This window comes from Somniosus microcephalus, chromosome 8 (assembly GCF_052327205.1).
Source record: "Somniosus microcephalus isolate GS21.2 chromosome 8, FLI_Smic_1.0, whole genome shotgun sequence".
In the NCBI taxonomy this organism is placed as follows: domain Eukaryota; kingdom Metazoa; phylum Chordata; class Chondrichthyes; order Squaliformes; family Somniosidae; genus Somniosus; species Somniosus microcephalus.
In genome coordinates this window covers 10,941,922-10,963,295 of record NC_140994.1, presented here as the reverse complement: position 1 = coordinate 10,963,295, position 21,374 = coordinate 10,941,922, and the positions used below count along the sequence as shown (strand labels likewise).

General features: G+C 46.4%; 1 protein-coding gene across 2 annotated transcripts in view; it reads right to left on the bottom strand.

The window, feature by feature from the left end:
• Positions 1–1,125: 1,125 nt before the first annotated feature.
• ubtd1b (ubiquitin domain containing 1b) overlaps positions 1,126–21,374 on the bottom strand; it is a 108,982-nt gene continuing 88,733 nt past the window's right edge. For both annotated transcript variants that reach the window (XM_085994238.1, XM_085994239.1), the window contains exon 3: positions 1,126–8,540. In XM_085994238.1, coding sequence (XP_085850364.1) covers positions 8,158–8,540 — 383 coding nt within the window. In that variant the 3' untranslated portion in view covers positions 1,126–8,157. The remainder of the gene's footprint in view (positions 8,541–21,374) is intronic.

Here is a 21,374-nt window from a genome sequence, read left to right as displayed (position 1 = left end):
CTCGGTAATTCACTACCCGAGGGACACGCTTGAGGGAGGAATCCCTATTCTAATAATGCCCGGGATCTTTTACATGCACCCGAGCAGGCTTGTTCTAACATCTTAGCCAAAAGATGACAACGTAGCACGAAGTCGGGACTGAAGTTTCTGCAAAGATTGTGCGCTCAGGACGCGGAGCAGTACTTGGAACCCCTAAACTAAACCGGTGAAGACACTGACTCCTGCCGCGATAATAGTTCAAGAGGTGCTGACTGCCCATCAGCCATCTTCCACCCCTTGCAGGAATGCTGAAGCCTAGTGTAGCATCCTTTACCAAGATCACGAAAGCAGCACAAACTCAAACCCTCCTTTTTCTAATTTAGTCCTGGTTCATAAAATGTCAGCCCGTTCTCCTCTCACTGCCAAATGTGGCAGGCTGATAAATCACCCTCAGGCCGCTATCTCAGCAACTACACCTGTATCAACCCCTTCAACTTGCCCGTCAAACATCATGCAGCTATGGGAGGAGGAGGAGGACCAAAGATATGAGTTAAGATTGTGAATCTCCCCCCCACCACCCCCCCTCGGAGTTTCTTTTGCGGGTGAAAGCCACTGCCCCTCCCTCATTCAAGGTTATGGATTAGGTCAGCCCCATCCTCCTGTGTTCAATGCAGGCTTGCACGACAGTCCGGATTTATTTTGTAATGCATATTTGATTCACTTTCTCCCCCCCCCTTGGATCTGCTCACACTACAGGCATTGTTACTGTAACTGTCAGCAAGCGCATAGATTCCTCACTGCAGTTGCTGTGACTATTGGTGACTGATTGATACCCTCATCTGCTGTTAGGAGGGTTCCTTTACCTCTTTTGAAATGACTTACTGAACCTAGACATGCGATGCAGGCTTGGTAATGCTTTCACTTGGTATACACACACCTGCCAGCAGGGGTCAGTGTATGGCACTCGGGAGCAAGAGCCTGAGCTGATTTTAATCTGGATAGCACAATCCTACCAGCAAACTTCAAACATTTCTTCCTTTAAAAATACAAGACACACCTGATACAAACTTGGCTGGTCTCTTACTGTATTACTCAGGCTTCAGTGTGTATTCATATAAGCAGTTAAAAAAAAAAATCAAAATCAAAACCATTGTAGCCATTTTATAAATGTACACATTATAAAGAACTTGTACAGATATATAATTACTTTGATCAGGAAGAAAAAAATAAAGAACTTATATTCTCAAAACAATCCAGCTCCGAGAAGCTAAATATACACACACACACACACACACACACACACAGTCATCTAATATTTACACACATCATATAATCAGACTCACACGAGATCTAAATGCAGGAGTCTGTGTATTGCGTAGAGTAAACAGCACAAGTCAGCCACTGGGAGATACTTCAGCAGGCCTTTAACAGAATCAGAGGCAGCGTGCAGAGCCGAGTAAAGAACCAAATGGCATTTTTATAAACTTGTTGCCATTAAATTAATTTTATTTTGGGGTGGGGAAGGTGTTTCTTTCACTGCTCCAGAATTCACCACTGAACCTTCAGACTGTCCCAGCCACTCGTCTTCCCCCCCCACCCCACCCCACCACCCTCCCTCCATCTCCAGGTGAGTTTGAGCAGCAGGCTTGGTTATTGAATTAAGTTGCAGTTAACACCCTCTTTGGTCATTTCATTTGATTTTTTTTTGTTTTTTTTTTGAGGGGCACGTTTTGGGTTGCTGGTGACTTCTGACCCTGCCAGGGTACCCTGGGTCAGGTAGGGGTCATATAATTAACCATAGTGGCACAGGCAGGCACCCCGAGACACTATGGTCACGGCCTGTCATGGGGACACACACACACACGAGATAAGTGGCACTGGCCCACCCACTTATTCGGTAGCCAACACCAGCTGCTATTGATTTATTATATATGTAATAAATATAAATATATATATATAAATAAAACAGTGCTAAATTGACACACCCTCAACAAGGGGCCTGAAATGGATAACTGAGCAGTAATTTTTATGGGGTCCAGAGTCTGGAGTCACCAGCTGTGCCCCATTTCCGCTGCTGAAACGGCCTGTACGCAAGGCTCACCCCCAGACCTGGGTGGTAGGGAAGCCAAGGCTGAGGGAACTCTCTCCCCTCGGGATCAGCCCCGTCCCCAGGCATCCAAGGCCATGTCTTGGGGGGGGGGGGGGGGGGAAGAACACAGAATCCCAGGCCTCTGAGCAGACTCTGGCATTCAGCTTCTGCCTGAATGGTCACTTCCAGTCAGGCCTCCTGTGCCCAACTTGTGCTGCGGACTCGTGTTGGGTGGGGGGCTCTCTGGGCTCGGGTCTCTCCCTCCCTCTCTAACCCTACCTCCATCGGAGGAGAAAGAGAGAACCGAAGAGTTACATACGGAGGCTGACCGTCCAGGGGTAGAGTTAACTTTATTAAAGATGCGGTTCCGAAGTCCAGTGATTCAATAACTACATTTATATCCACTGAAAACACACCAGATTGCAAATTTCAAACAGTGAAGATGCTTCCTCTCATATAATCGAATTTACACAGAACTTAACCCTGGCTAAGTGCATTACCACAGGAGCCAGCCCGGTCAGCTATGGGGCGGCTGCTAAAAGGTTTGCCTTAAAATATTAATGCTGCTCTCATGCATTTAACCTGCGATTTGTAATATGAAGAGAGGAGGCAGGGTGGGAGAAAGAGGGGAGAAAACTAACAAACACGCAGTTACTAAACAGTGGCAGTACTCACCCTGCACCTGTTCAGGTAATATCCACACTGCTCACACCGGTACTATCGGGTAGTGTGTACCCCCGGATTGTCAAACTAATCAATACAAATTTGTAAGACATAAAATTAAGCTTTGCAGTAGGAATCAATTGTAAATCCCAGATACTTGTCCCTCCTGCCATAACTTCCCTAACGAGAGACAGAGCACAGAGTGGGGTTGTGTTGGGACTGTTGCAATTTCTAATTTAGATCAACCATTTGGATTCAGAAGGGCAATACAAACTGATCAGATTCACACAAGATTACCACATTAAAGGAAAGATGTGATTGCACTGGGGGGTTGGTGGGGGGGGGGGGGGGGAAAGGGGTACAGAGGAGATTTACGAGGATGTTGCCAGAACTGGAGAATTTTAGCTATGAGGAAAGATTGGATAGGCTGGGGTTGTTTTCCTTGGAACAGAGGAGGCTGAGGGGAGATTTAATTTAGGTGTGTAAAATTATGAGGGGCCTAGATAGAGTGGATAGGAAGGACCTATTTCCCTTAGCAGAGAGATCAATAACCAGGGGTCATAGATTTAAAGTAATTGGTAGAAGGATTAGAGGGGAGTTGAGGAGAACTTTTTTCACCCAGAGGGTGGTGGGGGTCTGGAACTCACTGCCTGAAAGGGTGGTAGAGGCAGAAACCCTCATCACATTTAAAAAATACTTGGATATGCACTTAAAGTACTGTAACCTACAAGGCTACAGACCAAGAGCTGGAAAGTGGGATTAGGCTGGAGAGCTCTTTTTCGGCCGGCACAGACACGATGGGCTGAATGGCCTCCTTCTGTGCTGTAAGCTTCTATGATACCACAGTGCTGTGTCCAGTTCCAGTCGCCAAGACACGAGGGGGACACTCGAGGCGGATCAGAGGAGAGCCGCAAGCTGATCCCCCAAGCGGTAAGAGGTCAGAGTTGTAAAGCTGGAGAAACTTGGGATTTTACAGCCTTGAACTGGGATTGGGAACGACACAGGTGACCGTCTAGAGGTGCACGATAAGGAAACAATTAAAAAGGAAAAAGGTAAATTCGGCAAATTAAAAGCAGAACGAGGGTCCTAACTGGTAAAAGGCAAAATCAGGCCCGATGTTGGCAAGTTCTTCACCGACAGTGAGCAACACTTGGAACTGACTTCCAGTTGAGTGGTGGAGATAAAAAATAAATCCTGGGAATCATTTAAGAAGCAGTTGACGGGTTTGGGAGGTAAGCGAGTGATGTTGCTGGTTGGATGAAACAAGATGAGTGACATGGGCGTCCTCACCTGTATCTAGTTTGTGAAGTGCATATTGCAACCAGACAATATTGAAACGTCCCAATTTCCGACCGCACTTTCCGCTGGGCGCCACAGATGTGACGGGCAATAAATCAGCCCTCGATACGATGCTCGTAAGGCGTTTTGTTTTGGGGGTGGGGAAGCAGCTTTCAGATAGGAGCAGCTTTTTAGTTGGAGCTACCTATCTGGCAAGGGAGGGGAGCCGCAGTGCAACCGTCACCCCACACTGACAAAGAGAGTTATGTTTAAACAGCACGTTGAATTTAGAGAAATGTCCCATAGGTGCTTCAGAGAGGCGGAAGGGAAAACAGGCGCTGAGCCCAAGGAAGCAAAGCTACGAGGGCTGATAGAAAGCTCCGTCAACGCGGTGGGTTTTGAAGAGGATCTTAAAAAGGTGGTGAGGGAGGAGGTATATAGGCAGGTGAAGACACTTCCATCAATAGTGGGGTGAGAGTGGGTGGGGAAGTGCAATTGGAAAGAGAGGAAAGGAGAATGGGTGTAGGGCTGGAAAAGAAAGACTTGCATTTCTATAGCGCCTTTCACGACCACCGGACGTCTCAAAGCACTTTACAGCCAATGAAGTCCTTTTGAAGTGGAGTCACTGTTGTAATGTGGGAAACGGGGTGGGGTAACAGGGTGGGGGGGCGTCGAAGTCATTAAGGGATTTAAACACGAGTGAGAAATTTAAATTTGAGGCTTTGCAGGACTGGGTGCTTATGTAGGTCAGCAAGGATGGGTGTGATGGGTGAGCGGGACTTGGTGTGGGAGTTTACAGAGGAAGGGAGGTCGGTCAGGAGAGTATTGGGGTAAATCGGGTCTGGAACTGAAAGACGTGATGGTTTCCAATGGGAGATGGGCAAGTGCCCACATTTCTAACTGATGCCACTCACACACACACACACACACACACACACACGGGTGGACAGACTGCTGCAGTTCCTCCGCTTTGTCACTCCAATGCTGTACTAAGAGGTCATCCAGGCCAGCTAGATCAATATCCTGTTCTCCTTTAGGGCTGTAAAGCAGATCAAATCATTAAAATGGCAAAATAAAAAAACATTTGCTTTTAAGCGAAAATGAATCCATTGTAACCTACATGACACTGTGCAGCAGAGTCCTCGTACTTTAGAGTTCTAACTAATCGGGCTTCTTATCTGCAACAGTAACCTTCCTCACTCTGCACACGCAAGGCTCACACACACCAGAGAGGAATGTAGTGGCAGCAATTTGATTCTCTTCACCCCCCCCCCCAACCCAACTATACAGAATTATAGCGAACTCCCAGCACAGAAACAGGCCATTTGGCCCAACTGGTCCATACTGCCGTTGATGCTCCGCACGAGCCTCCTCCCACCCCTCTTTGTCTAATCCCATCAGCATAACCTTCTATTCCTTTCTCCCTCAGGTGTTTATCCAGCTTGCCCTTGCATGTAGGCTGCGCACTTCCTCCGAAAGCTGTTGTGATTGTCACTCCTAATGGGCAACTGTAAATATCAGATGAGCACTCACTCGCTTTGTGATCTATTGGGTCGCTCAAAAATAAAATAAATCCCATTATCTTTAAATTGGGTTTGCAATCTGCGTCGTTCCAGAGACTGACTGCACTGACATTGGGGAGCTGAGAAATGCTGCAGTTGCAAGTCTCTACCACCGGGTGATGAAGCTATCCTGCTACAGCTCAATAAAAAGGGCTTGGAGTAATAGGAACCCAGTACTGCGGAATCACAGCACAACTCAGACCCATCATTTTACAGTATGCATGAAGACAAACCGGATTGCTTTCTCATTCCTTGACACACACACAAAAAAAGTATTGCAGTGCTACAGAAGAGATGGCAGAGATCAGATTTCTCACCCACTTCTCCCAAGGGTATTGGGATCCTGTTCTCTTGCCCTCAGACACATCACCCAAGTGGCTGTTCTTCACGAAGGTTGGCAGGAATCACTGCTGAGCCAATTTCTGTACATATACGCCGCACACAAGACGCACTCCATTGTAACTGAAAGCGAGCGCCCCAGTGATTCTCCCCTGGCTCAGGGAACAGGGACTGACTGCTGTGGCCCCCACCCCAACAGCACTGCTCTTTCCCACTCTCACACCAGGAATCAAACCTGGAACCGTCTTTTGTCTCCACTAGTCCTATCACCATCTCGTCTCGTTTTGAATACCTCTTAATGTCTCCTCTTCTCTTTTGTTCTCTCCCAGCCTGGCCTCTTAATCTATTTCATTTCCTGTGCTTCTTTAGTCTTGATAAAGGGTTTTCACCCAAAACGTTGACTCTATTTTCTCTCCACGGATGTTGCCTGGCCTGCTGAGTTTTTCCAGCATTTTCTGTTGTTATTTCTGGTCTTTAATGGTTGGGTCTCACTCTGGACTTAAAAACTATACCACTGGGGGTCAGCACTGTTGAGCCAGGTTCCATCCTCATCCTACGTCCACACAAGCATATTTTGCAGCAGGAATCACTCAGTAACCTAGCTGGAAAGGTGACGCAGAGGCCAATTTCAGCACCCCATACCGCTACCCCAACGGACAACAGTTGACTAGGAATTGAGCCTCACACCTCGTTTGTGCAGCTCAGTCCCACGATGCACAGTATCCTTGCACACTAAGTCATCGGGAGTCGACACAGGTCTCTTTAACTCGCGCAGACTCCACCGAGGCATTCTGCCACAATTGGGGGAGGGAGGGGGGGTGGTCTCAGACAATGGTGAAAATACATAGTGGGTCAGTCAGCACATGAAAAGCAAAAATATAGCTTCATGTTTCTGGGTTTTAGATCATCCGAATTGGAAAACAAGCAAGCACTGAGGATTGAGCAAAATGAAGGATGGGGGAGGAAGAAGAAGGACGAGAGGAAAAAGCATGACTAGTTTTTTCTGGACAGCATACCCAAATCTTGCCTTCAACCCATCATTATCCCCTTCCCTCCATTTCTTTCAGTCTTGTACGCGAGGTACATTCAAACGACAGCCCGAGGGTCACACGTGGCAGTCCTGGCGAGGAAGCACAGGCACCCCTACGTTCCATTTGTGGTTTTATTCCTCATGCGCTGGCTTGCCCCATTTGAACTTTACAGGCGCGAAGGTTTTCGAAAGGGCCGTTCTTGGACCCTGGTCTGACCTGCAATTTACCCAATGAGGCACCAGCTCCGTTAATAGCTGCAGCCTCGACATGTATTATGCAAATTAAAACAGGAACATTCGTTACAAGGTTTACACGCACGGGTCACTCACGAGACTCCATGGCAAAGCACCTAGAGAGAAAAATCTTGGATGTTCCCCTTAAGAGGGCTTTGCGTGCTCCAGTTTCAACAAAGTGTCTGCACCCAAAACATTAACCTGCCTTTTCTCTGCACAGAGGCAGAGGTGGCTCGCTTGCATATTTCCAGCACTTTTGAGTTAAAAAAATGACTTGGATCTTGTTGAATTCATACCACAGTCTTATACTTTAAAAAAAATGGAAGCACAGAGTTACATTTGAGACTTCGATTGGTGTAATTATACATAAACACACAAGAGCAAATTTTTGGTGCTTAGCTGGGCCCTCGCACACCTACAGCATAAAACAAAAGTGATCAACCACTGCACGATTAAAGCCAGTGTAAAACATTTGCAGTACACTTTCTATATAAAGCCTCGATACTGCTACTATAGAGCAACCTTTGAAAGATCTTCACTGCAAAGTACCCTGATTGCAATTCAACCAGAATTATTTTTTTTGGGAGGGGGGGGGGGGGGGGGGAAAGAGGCGGGAGAAAATGGACAAAGAAAGCGAAAGCGAGAGAGAATGAGAGAGAGAGAGAGAGAGAGAGGGGGGGGGGGGGGGGAATAGGAGAGCAACAGAAATCACCTTCATTTACAGTCAAAATTATCCACCGGCTGGCCAAGGGCAGCAGTAACAAGACCGCCAGATGTAGATTAAATATGGTTCCCATTTTTGACCTCAAACTGCATTTGACTGACCAACTGACAATGGCCAAAGTAGGCCACTGTACATATTCCAGTGCGCTCCAGCGCCAAGTTCCTCCTTACGCCAACCATGTTCCAGAGCCCTTCAGTTCTTCTTATGTAAGATATATAGTCACGTGTCTTGCATATAGATTTAATTTTTGCCCAGTAGGTCAGTAAATGGCAGTTACCTCGTTGACGATAACCTGCACCACAAAGTCTTTCTGGATTTTCGTTTCCTGCAGTCGCATTTTGTCAGTGAGCAGCCTTCCCGAGAAGAACCAGCGCTGCCGCGAGGGCTCAATGGCCTCCTCCGCGTGCAGCTGCCTCTTCAGCTGCCCAATCGTGTCCGCCATGCTGGCGTTGAGTTTGACGTCCTTGCCCGTGGACAGGCGCACCTTGAGCTGGAACTCGCGCTTGGCGTGTGCCGGAGGGTCGGGAATGTCGGCCGCCTCCTCGTCGCACTTCTCCGTGATGAGGTTCAGAGGCGGTGCCAGGCAGTAAACGGGAAGCTGGTAACGGTTGCCGAGTTCGTCATAACATTCCGTTAAGGAACCTGAACCGGGGGGTAGGGGGTAAGAGCAGAAAAAAAAAATATTCACAATATATATTAATGATCTAGACAAGGGAACTAGATGTAATATCTCCAAGTTTGCAGACGACACAAAGCTGGGTGGGCGTGTGTGCTGTGAGGAGGATGCCGAGAAACTCCAGGATGATTTGGACAGGTTGGGTGATTATACTGCATCTGCCATATGTGGATAAATGCGAGGTTATCCATTTTGGTGGCAAAAACAGGAAGGCAGATTATTATCTGAACGGCAATAGATTGGGAGAAGGGGAAGTGCAACGAGACCTGGGTGTCCTTGTGCACCAGTCGCTGAAGGTAAGCATGCAGGTGCAGCAGGCGGTTAAGAAGGCAAATGGTATGTTGGCCTTCATAGCGAGAGGGTTCGAGTACAGGAACAAGGATGTCTTGCTGCAGTTGTACAGGACCTTGGTAAGACCACACCTTGAGTATTCTGTGCAGTTTTGGTTGCCTTATCTGAAGAAGGATATTCTTGCCATGGAGGAAGCACAGCGAAGATTCACCAGACTGATACCTGGGATGGCAGGAATGACGTACAAGGAGAGATTGGGTCGATTGGGCTTATACTCACTGGAGTTCAGAAGAATGAGAGGGGATCTCATTGAAACTTATAAAATTCTAACAGGACTAGACATACTAGATGCAGGAAGGATGTTCCCGATGGCCGGGGAGTCCAGAACCAGGGGTCACAGTCTAAGGATAAGGGGTAAGCCATTTAGGACAGAGATGAGGAGGAATTTCTTCACCCAGAGAGCAGTGAACCTGTGGAATTCTCTACCACAGAAGGCAGTTGAGGCCAATTCATTAAATATATTCAAGAAGGAGTTGGATATATTTCTTAAGGCTAAAGGGATCAAGGGATATGGGGAGAAGGCAGGGACAGGGTACTGAATTTGGATGATCAGCCATGATCTCATTGAATGGCGGAGCAGGCTCGAGGGGCTGAATGGCCTACTCCTGCTCCTATCTTCTATGTTTCTATATTTTCGTTAAGAATGAGTTTCATCCATTTATCTTATTCTGCTCCTTCTTTGGACCCCGTACACACCAGGCTAGTTGCAAGGTAAAGCTTTCCAACTCTGCCTCATCAATTCATCCTCAACTCTGTATCGATGTATTATTTATAATTACCTATAGTGCTGCTGTCATCAGCCATTTAAAATGCATCAGTTCCGATAGTCTAGTGAACATAATGGGTAATCAGATACATTTTGCAGCTCGTTCCTGGGTTTGGGTAACAGAATGTGGAAGCCAACGGGCTCCCCTCTCCCACTTCAAAAAATGCAAAGCTCCAGATCATTTGTGGCCCCCTCCCGCTTTGGCACTATTCGCCCCTTCCTCTCCAGAGTGTGTCAACTCCTTGTCGAGGTACAGTTCCACAGCAATAAGTCCTTCAGGGACTTCGCTTACGTGACGCTTATTCATCTGTGAGTTTTGACTATGAATATGACTGGCTATTCAACTACAGGGAGCATCGCAATTGAGCTTGCTCCTGTACTCACCCAGTGGCCATACATGCTGCAGTGGTTGTTGGACAGTGACCAGCTGCAGGAGCCCTGAGCTTGCTCCTGTACTCACCCAGTGACCATACATGCTGCAGTGGTTGCTGGACAGTGATCAGCTGCAGGAGCCCTGAGCTTGCTCCTGTACTCACCCAGTGACCATACATGCTGCAGTGGTTGTTGGACAGTGATCAGCTGCAGGAGCCCTGAGCTTGCTCCTGTACTCACCCAGTGACCACACATGCTGCAGTGGTTGTTGGACAGTGATCAGCTGCAGGAGCCCTGAGCTTGCTCCTGTACTCACCCAGTGACCACACATGCTGCAGTGGTTGTTGGACAGTGACCAGCTACAGGAGCCCTGAGCTTGCTCCTGTACTCACCCAGTGACCACACATGCTGCAGTGGTTGCTGGACAGTGACCAGCTACAGGAGCCCTGGCAGATTCTTTTGCTTCTAGCCCATAAGCTAATTTTGTTAAAATTGACTGGGACCCTCTGACGTGTATAGCTCAGTTATGTTCTGTGTTTACCTGGTCTGTATGGTTTAATGTGACACTGGGAGGAACCTTTACCCACCAGACCATTTGGGTGAGTTCAAAGAAGATTTAGGTAACCAGTACAATTTTTAAAATAATAAAATCACATTTAACTTTGAATATTTGAGACAGACAGAACAAGGTGGCATAACCTTATAATTCGAGCCGGGCCATTCAGGGGCGATATCCCCATATCCTCTCCATCACCACGATCGCCTACTTCCACCTCCGTAACATCGCCCATCTCTGCCTCTGCCTCAGCTCACCTGATGAAACCCTCATCCCTGCCTTTGTTACCTCCAGACTTGACTATTCCAACGTACTCCTGGCCAGCCTCCCATCTCCCACAAACTTGAGCTCATCCGAAACTCAGCTGCCCGTATTCTAACTCGTACAAAGTCCCATTCACCCATCACCCCTGTGCTCGTTGACCTACATTGGATCCCGGTCCAGCCACGCCTCGATTCTCATCCTTATTTTCTCGCCCCTCCCTATCTCTAATCTCCAGCCCTATGCTCCTCCAATTATGGCCTCTTACGCATCCCCGATTTTAATCGCCCCACCTTTGGAGGCCGTGCCTTCAGCTGCCTGGGCCCTAAGCTCTAGAATTCTCTCCCTAAACCTCTCCGCTTCTCTCTCCTCCTTTAAGACACTCCTTAAAACCCGAGCTACCAGGGGAGTTGCATTCCTGTATTTTATGTAGTTTAAAGGATTGAGGTTCAGCTTGAAGTTTTATTGCTCAAACTACAGGCTGCTTTGTTGGCCCTGTAGGTGGTCAACAGGTCATTGATTGTTTGGGTCAGCTGGGTGTCAATGTGCGTGGAAAGCCATCACCGTGCTCAAGAGTCTCCGGACCAAGTGACTGAGCAATCTACTCTTGTGGAACTTCCCCAACAGCAGGACAGACAGAGCCTGTGGTGGGGGGGGGGGGGGAGAAAAGAGTGGGAAGCCCCCCGAGCTACGCTACCAATGCTGCTCCGTCAGATAGTGAGGCTATGTATGGAGATGCAGATATCAGTGTCACTGACCTTTTCAAGCATAGAAAGTTATTTTTCTGGGTGGTTTTGTGGGGGGGGGGGGGGGGGGGGGGAAGCAGCAATAGAACAGGAAGAACTAGAGGCGAAAAAGTAGAGAAAACTGTTGAGACCGTTGTGACCCTATGCGAGGTAAAATCGAGGTTAGCATAATTACATCCAGCCAAAATGTGCGTACTGATGCAGCAAGACATCAGCTACTGCAGCCCACAGGGAGCTGAAGCAGAAAACCACAACAAGCATTTATATATTGCGCTTTTAATGTAAAGGAAAGGTCGCTGAGCACACATGGTAGAAAGGTGGACGGTGAGCAGGAAGCGGAGCAAATTTAAGGCGAGAGATCAAAAGAAAGGTCAGCTTGGCTCGGTTGGTAGCACTCCTGCCCGAGTCAGGTGGTCATGGGTTCAAGCGCCACTTCAGAACTGGAGCACATAAATTTAGGCCAGGCAGTACTACACTGTCGGAGGGGCTATCTTTTTGGATGACAAGTTAAACCGAGGCCCCAGCTGCCTGTTCAGTTGGATGTAAAAGATCTGATGGCACCATTCGAAGGGGAGCAAGGGAATTCTCCCGGAGCTCTGGCCAAAGTATTACCCCTCAACTAACATCACCAAAACAGATTCCCTGGTCATTAATCTCATTTGCTGTTTGTGGGACCGTGCTGTGCACAAACTGGCTGCTGTATTTGCCTACAATAACGGTGACTACACTTCAACATCATTCACTGCTGTGAAGCAGTCTGGGATAACTTGAGGTTTGGAAAAGTACCATACAAATGCAAGTCCTTTCTTCCTTCTTCAGACTCATGTGAAGGCAGTTGGGATTGAACAAGGTAAAGTGGTTTTGGGAGAGAATTCAGAGGGTATTGTGCAATGACATTACGTTTGTAGAAGAATACTGCCAATATAATTATTACATCAAAATTAAAATCAAAGCAAAGAGCTAAATCAACCCACATTACCAAGTGACCCAGCAGCTTGTGGTTGAAACACTCCCTGTAAATACTCTGTCGATCTACTGCACTATTTAAACTTACCCTGAACAATGGCTGCCGTCAATGCTAGTCATGCATTTCAATCCTAACTGCTGCCCAGAGCAGAGCCAAATAGCCAAGCAAATAACATAAGAAATAGGAGCAGGAACAGGCCACTTGGCCCCTCGAGCCTGCTCCGCCATTCAATAAGATCATGGCTGATTTAGGGCTCAAAGCCACTTCCCTGCCCGCTCCCCATAACCCTTCGCTCCCTTATCTTGCAAAAATTTGTCTATCTCCACTTTAAATGTATTTAATGACCCAGCCTCCACGGCTCTCTGGGGCAGAGAATTCCACAGATTTACGACCCTCTGAGAGAAGAAATTCCTCCTCATCTCAGTTCTGAAAGGGCGACCCTTTATTCTGAGACTGTGCCCCCGAGTTCTAGATTTCCCCACGAGGGGAAACATCCTCTCTGCATCTACCCTGTCGAGCCCCCTCAGTATCTTATATGTTTCGATAAGATCACCTCTCATTTTTCTAAATGCCAATGAGTATAGGCACAGTGACTTCCTTCACCTTTGTGTAAAAAGAACTGACATTTATTTAACAACTTGCATTTATATAGCACCTTTAACATAGCAAAACGTCCCAAGGAGCATTATAAAACAAAATTTGACACTGAGCCACAGAGATATCGGGGAAGAGGTAGGTTTTAAGGAGCATCTTAAAGGAGGAAAGAGGGGTAGTGAGGCAGAGAGGTTTAGGGAGGGAATTCCCGAGCTTAAGGTGCGAGTCAGCAGAGTGCGCTGAGAGTTTGGGTAAGTGTGTGAGTTCTTTAATTGTTATTTCTCTTTAAATCATTCTTGATAAGATTACTTAAGCAGTTTAAGTAAAGGGGAAAAGTTAAATATTTGAGATTCTGTTGGTTTAAGAAGAGTAAAACAAGGTTACACTGCAGTAGGAGTAAATTGGCACAGCAGGCAGTGGAAACCAGTTTTCTAACCAATCAGCAGGGGTGACTCATTTGGCTGTAAACAAACAGTATAAAAAGACCAGTCCTAGTGCGAGCAAGCACTGAGTGCGAGTCATCAAAGAGTGCTGTGAGTTTGGGTAAGTGTGTGAGTTAGGGTAAGTGGGGTGTTAGGTGCTCTTTTCAAACTTTAACTCTGTGGGTTGCAGTTAATAAGGCCTTTCTGGTGCAGAGTGACTGTTGGTAAACCATTTAACTGGTGTAATTAGAGGGATTGATTTAAATTAAATCCACTTAATTAAAGGGGATACTAGCATCTATAATCGGGCAGAGGGTGTCCATAACTAACAATAAAAAATGTAATTAATTACATAGAATGGAGCAGGTGATGTGTTACTGTTGCGAGATGTGGGAGCCGGTGAACCCCATTGAGGCTCACGGTGATTATGTCTGTGACAAGTGTCTGCTGCTACAGGAACTCCAGCTCAGTGTTGATGAGCTGGAGTCTGAGCTTCAGACACTGCGACACATCAGGGAGGGGGAGAAGTACCTGGACTCTGTGTATCAGGAGGTGATCACACCTATGAAGTTAATTAATTCAGATGTAGCCCATGGTCAGGGACAGGATGGTGTGACTATGAGTGAGGCAGGTACGGGGATCCAGGAGGTAGAGCTGGAGGAGCCGCAGCCCTTGCTCTTGTCCAGCAGGTTCGAGGTTCTTACTCCCTGTGGGGACGGGAGCAGGGACTGCAGGGAGGATGAGCAACCTGGCCACAGCACCGTGGAACGGGGGGCCATTCAAGAGGGGGGAGTAACTAGAAATGTTGTAGTGGTAGGGGATAGTATTATTAGGCGGATAGATGTTCTCTGCAGCCAAGAGAGAGTCCCGAAGGCTGTGTTGCCTACCCGGTGCCAGGGTTAAGGACATCTCCTCTGGGCTGGAAAGAAACTTGCAGTGGGAGAGGGTGGATCCAGTTGTCATGGTCCATGTTGGTACAAGCAACGTAGATAGGACTAGGAAGCCGGTTCTGTTAAAGGAGTATGAGCAGCTAGGGGTCAAATTAAAAAACAGAACCTCAAGGGTAATAATCTCTGGATTATTACCTGAGCCACGAGCGAATTTGGCTAGGACAAATAAAATTAGAGAGTTAAATGCGTGGCTCAAAGACTGGTGTGGGAGAAATGGGTTTTGCTTCCTGGGACACTGGCACCAGTACTGGGGCAGGAGGGAGCTGTTCCGTTGAGACGGGCTTCACTTGGCCAGTGCTGGGACTAGAGTCCTGGCGGATCATATAACTAGGGCTGTAGAGAGGGCTTCAAACTAACTAGTGGGGGGGAGGTTCCTAGAGAGCAAATAATAAAAATGACAACAGAGAAGGTCATAGACTTAGGTAGCAGTGGGGAAATTAAAAACCAGAGCGTGTCAGGAAGGGGCAGAAGGCATGGAGTAAAAGGTAAAGTAATAAAAAGGGCAAAAGCAGGAACTAAGTGTCACAAAACATATTTGAAAGTTCTCTATCTGAATGCACGTAGCATTCATAACAAAATAGACGAGTTAATGGCACAAATAACTACATATGGGTATGATCTTGTGGCCATTACAGAAACATGGCTGCAGGGTGACAATGCCTGGGAATTAAACATACCAAGTTATTTAACGATCAGGAAGGACAGGCAGGAAGGAAGGGGAGGTGGGGTGGCTATGTTAATAAAGGAAGGAAACTCTGTAATACAGAGAAATGATATTGGGTCAAAAGATCAGGATAATGAAACAGTTTGGGTGGAGGTAAGGAATAATAAGGGGAAAAAAACACTAGTGAGCGTAGTCTATAGGCCTCCGAACAGTTGCAACTCTGTTGGACGGAGTATCAATCAGGAAATAGCTGAGGTTTGTAATAAGGGAACATCTATAATTATGGGGGATTTTAACTATCATATTAATTGGACAAATCAAATTGGGCAGGGCTGCCTTGAGGATGAGTTCATTGAGTGTATTAGGGATGGGTTTCTTGAGCAGTATGTAACTGAACCGACCAGGGGGCAAGCAACCTTAGATCTGGTCCTGTGTAACGAGACAGGATTAATTAAAAATGTCCTAGTAAAGGATCCCCTTGGAATGAGTGACCATAACATGGTTGAATTCCATATTCAATTAGAGGGTGAGAAGGTTGGATCTCAAACAAGCGTGCTAAGCTTGAATAAAGGAGACTATGAAGGTATGAGAGCAGAATTGAGTAGAGTGGATTGGGAAAATAGATTAAAGGGTAAGACGATACATGATCAGTGGTGTACATTTAAGGAGTTATTTTACAACTTCCAAAAAATATATATTCCACTGAGAAGAAAAGGGTGTAAAAGAAAAGACAGCCATCCGTGGCTAAGTAAAGAAATTAAGGATAGTATTCGACTAAAAACAAGGGCATATAATGTAGCCAAATCTAGTGGGAGGATAGAGGATTGGGAAAACTTTAAAAGACAGCAAAAAATAACAAAAAGATTGATTAAGAAAGGGAAGATAGATTATGAAAGTAAATTAGCAAAAAATATAAAAACAGATAGTAAGAGTTTTTACAGTTATATAAAAAGAAAAAGGGTGTCTAAAGTAAATGTTGGTCCCTTAGAGGATGAGACCGGGAAATTAATGGTGGGAAATATGGAGACGGCAAAAACACTGAATGAATATTTTGTATCAGTCTTTACAGTAGATGACACTAAGAATATCCCAACACTGGACAAACAGGGGGCTATAGGGGGGGGGGGAGGAGCTAAACACGATCAAAATCACTAAGGAAGTGGTACTCGGTAAAATAATGGGACTCAAGGCAGATAAATCACCTGGACCTGATGGCTTACATCCTAGGGTCTTGAGGGACGTGGCGGTAGGGATTGTGGATGCATTGGTAATAATTTTCCAAAACTCCCTGGACTCGGCAAAGGTCCCGGCAGACTGGAAAACTGCTAATGTAACACCCTTATTTAAAAAGGGCAGTAGACGGAAGGCTGGAAACTATAGACCGGTTAGCCTAACATCTGTGGTAGGTAAAATTTTGGAGTCCATTATTAAGGAGACAGTAACAGGACATTTGGATAATCATCATTTAATAGGACAAAGTCAGCATGGTTTTATGAAGGGGAAGTCATGTTTGACAAATTTGCTGGAGTTCTTTGAGGAAGTAACATATAGGGTGGATAAAGGGGAACCAGTGGATGTAGTGTATTTAGACTTCCAAAAGGCATTTGACAAGGTGCCACACAAAAGATTATTGCTTAAGATAAATAATCACGGGATTGGGGGTAATATTCTGGCATGGATAGAGGATTGGCTATCTAACAGAAGGCAGAGAGTTGGGATAAATGGTTCATTCTCAGAATGGCAATCAGTAACTAGTGGTGTTCCGCAGGGGTCGGTGCTGGGTCCCCAACTCTTTACAATCTATATTAACGATTTGGAGGAGGGGACCGAGTGTAACATATCAAAGTTTGCAGATGATACTAAGATGGGAGGGAAAGTAGTGAGTGAGGAGGACATAAAAAACTTGCAAGAGGACATAGACAGGCTAAGTAAGTGGGCAGAGATTTGGCAGATGGAATACAATACTGGAAAGTGTGAGGTTATGCACTTTGGCAGGAAAAATCGTAGAGCAAGCTATTATCTTAATGGCAAGAAACTGGAAACTACTGAAGTACAAAGGGATCTGGGGGTCCTGGTGCACGAAACTCAAAAGGTTAGTATGCAGGTGCAGCAAGTGATTAAGAAGGCCAATGGAATGTTGGCTTTCATTGCTAGGGGGATAGAATATAAAAATAGGGAGGTATTGCTTCAGTTGTACAAGGTATTGGTGAGACCGCACCTGGAATACTGCGTACAGTTTTGGTGTCCATACTTAAGAAAAGACATACTTGCTCTCGAGTCAGTACAAAGAAGGTTCACTCGGTTAATCCCGGGGATGAGGGGATGGACATATGCGGAGGGGTTGAGTAGATTGGGACTCGACTCATTGGAGTTCAGAAGAATGAGAGGCGATCTTATTGAAACATATAAGATTGTGAAGGGGTTGGATCAGGTGGATGCGGGGAGGATGTTCCAGATGATGGGTGAAACTAGAACTAGGGGGCATAGTCTTAGAATAAGGGGCTGCTCTTTCAAAACTGAGATGAGGAGGAACTACTTCGCTCAGAGGGTGGTAGGTCCATGGAATATGCTGCCCCAAAAAGCTGTAGAAGCTACATCATTACATAAATTTAAAACAGAAATAGACAGTTTCCTAGAAGTAAAGGGAATTAAGGGTTACGGGGAGCGGGCAGGAATTTGGACATGAGTCTAGGTTCGGATCGGACATGGCCCTGTGGGTAGCGGAGTGGGCCCAGGGGCCGTGTAGCCTGATCCTGCTCCTATTTCGTGTGTCTAATTCTGTTAGATTCAGGAGATGGTTCTGTGATAGTAGATTGGCGGTTTGGATCAGATCAGCCACGATCTTATTGAATGGCGGAGCAGGCTCGAGGGGCCGATTGGCCTACTCCTGCTCCTATTTCTTATGTTCTTATGTTCTATGCAGCTGAAGGCATGGCCACCAATGGTGATGTGATTAAAATCAGGGATCTGCAAGCAGTCAGAATTGGAGGAGCGCAGAGATCTTGAGGGTTGTAGGGCTAGAGAAGGTTAGGGATAGGGAGGGCCGAGGCCATGGAGAGATTTGAAAAACAACGATAAGAATTTTATAATTGAAATGTTGCTTAACTGGGAGCCAATATAGGTCAGTGAGCACAGGGGCGAGGGGTGAATGGGACTTGGTGCGAGTTAGGACACGGGGCAGCAGCGTTTTGGACGAGCAAGTTTATGGAGGGTGGAAGAGGGGAGACCAACCAGGAGTGCGTTGGAATAGTCAAGTCTAGAGATAACAAAAGCATGGATGAGGGTTTCAGCAGCAGATGAGCTGAGGCAAGGGTGGAGTCAGGCAATGTTAGAGGTGGAAGTAGATAGTCTTGGTGATGGAGTGGATATGTGGTTGGAAGCTCATCTTGGGGTCAGATGTGACGCCAAGTTTGCAAACAGTCTGGTTCAGCCTCAGACCGTTGCCAGGGAGAGGGATGCAGTCAGTGGCTAGGGAATGGAATTTGTGGCAGGGACCGAAGAAAATGGCTTCAGACTTGCCAATATTTAGCAGGAGGAAATTTCTGCTCATCCAGGAGTGGATGTCGGACAAACAATGTGACAAATTAGAGACAGTGGAGGGGTTGAGAGGGGTCATACGGCCCAGGAGGCCGCCAGTCGGCCCATCAAGTCCATGCCAGCACTCTGTAGAGCAATCCAGTCAGTCCCACTCTATCCCCGTAGCCCTGCAAGTTTATTTCCCTCAAGTGCCTAACCAGTCTCCCCTTGAAAACATTGAAAACTTCCGTCGGCAGCGAGTTCCAGGTCCTCACCACTCGCTGTGTAAAAAAGTTTTCCCTCACATCCCCCCCTGTATCTCTTGCCCAAAACTTTAAATCTGTGTCCCCTAGTCTTTGTACCATCAACTCATGGGAACAGCCTTTCCCCATCTAGCCTATCCAAACCCGTCATAATCTTGTACACCTCTATCAAATCACCCCTCAACCTCCTTTGCTCTAATGAAAACAAATCCAGCTTCTCCAACCTGTCCTTGTAGCTAAGATCCCCCATCCCCAGAACCATTCTGGTAAATCTCCTCTGCACTCTCTCAAGGGCCTTCACATCCTTCCTAAAGTGTGGTGACCAGAACTGGACGCAATACTCCAGTTGTGGCCTAACTAGCGCTTTATAAAGGTTCAGCATAACTTCTCTACTTTTGTACTCAAGACCTCTATTTATGAAGCCCAAGATCCCATATGCTTTGCTAACCACTCTCTCAATATGTCCTGCCACCTTCAGGGACATATGCACATTAACTCCCAGGTCCCTCTGTCCCTGCACGCTCTTTAGAACTGTGCCATTAAGTGTATATTGCCTCTCTCCCTGTTCCTTCTGCCAAAATGCATCACCTCACACTGATTGTTTGTTCTTTGGGACCACATTAACATGGACCAAGAGTCACATATAAACTTCAAAATCAATATTCCTGGCAATTCGCATATAACCCAGGCTGCAGATACTGACAGATTAAGTGTCACGATTTTGGAATTTTCCACAAGTCCAAGCCCATACAATTCCAGGACAATCCAGTGAGCAAGAAATAAAAGTACAAGAGATCTGGGTAAACTGGCCCTCAAGGGCCAGGTTGCCAAGGCTCAAGGGCCCTACAGCTCACAGTTTGGCACCACTGTAATAGGTTTGTTGTGCATTACTGCTGATGCACCATCCCAGATTGCTTCCAATGCAAATGTTTTGAGGCTCAAAATACAACCCAGGTTTGGAAGAACAAAATGCCCATAATTTGCAGTCAGCGGTGAAGAAAAGGCGTTCGCCGCCGGACCCGAAGCAAGCATCCCACAAAGATCTCGCAATCTCTGTGGCTGGAAGTTCGGCTTTTCCGACGTTCAGTTGAGATCAATGCAAGTTAATGGGGAATCCCTAACGCAAGCTGCTGTGATGTCAACAAGCTGTCTAAGCAGCCCATCACTGCAGGATTCTCAGACCAGGAACCAAGAAGTGGGTGAGCTCCTTTGATTCTAACTTTTTTAAAATGTTAGAGAAAGCAAAACAAAGATTGGGGCTCTCACATGGGGAAAAGGTAAACCTGAAATAAAGATGAACAAACTTAAAAAAAAAATTATTTTAAGTTTCTTAAAAATTATCATAAATGAAGAAATTTGACACTCCACAAAATTAAAATGAGTTTTACAGGGCCATAACCTTTGTTTAGCAGTCAATACGCTGTTAAAACTCCAGCTATGCCTAATCCAACAAGGCCCAACTTTTAATGGGGTATTTAACAATGATATTACCGTGTAAAAGCCCAAGTTTTCACCAGTTTCACGGATTTCCCCGATTACCAGCTATTGGGGGGGTGGCGCACAGCGCAGCCAGAGTCGAAGCAGTGAATGACAGACCGCAACTTCAGGACTTCCATATTAGGCTGCGCGTGCGCTACATCCTGAAGTTGCAGTCAGTTTCAAAGGGGTAACAACAGCGAACCTTATTCATTCGCTGTTATTACCCGCCGCAAATTCCGGGCCATTATAATTGTACTGCTTGGAGTTTTTCTAATCTAAGTGGACATACTATGAAAACCTCACACATATTGATTTCACGGTACTGAGTACAGTTCAGCTTGGTCCAGCATGGACACACACATTGCTCGATACTGACCTAGCAGCTAGCCTTAAGGTTATTTACCCTGCAAATGAATCTGGATCTCTCATTTGCTCAGTGGAAGTTGCTAAGTGCATCAGGTAGTGTGTGACTTGAGTAATAGTGAACAGGAAAGTCCCAGATTCAATGCATGGACTGTATGGAGTTAGCTGATTGGTGGAGCAGAAATGGCAACCCATTTAACCTCAGTTAAGTGTTCAAGTTGCTTCTGCCCCACCCCAATCACAAGCCAAGCAAACTCCACAATCTCTCTAACCTTATGAACATCGAAACATACAGGATAAGAAAATGCCACGGTGATCCATCCGTCCCAAAACGCAAAAAGATACAACTCACATATCCTTCAATTGCTGGGCGTGTGCTGTGAGGAGGATGCAGAGAAACTCCAGTACGATTTGGACAGGTTGGGTGATTATACTGCATTTGCCATGCATCTGCCCAATGTGGATAAATGCGAGGTTATCCACTTTGGTGACAAAAACAGGAAGGCAGATTATTATCTGAACGGCAATAG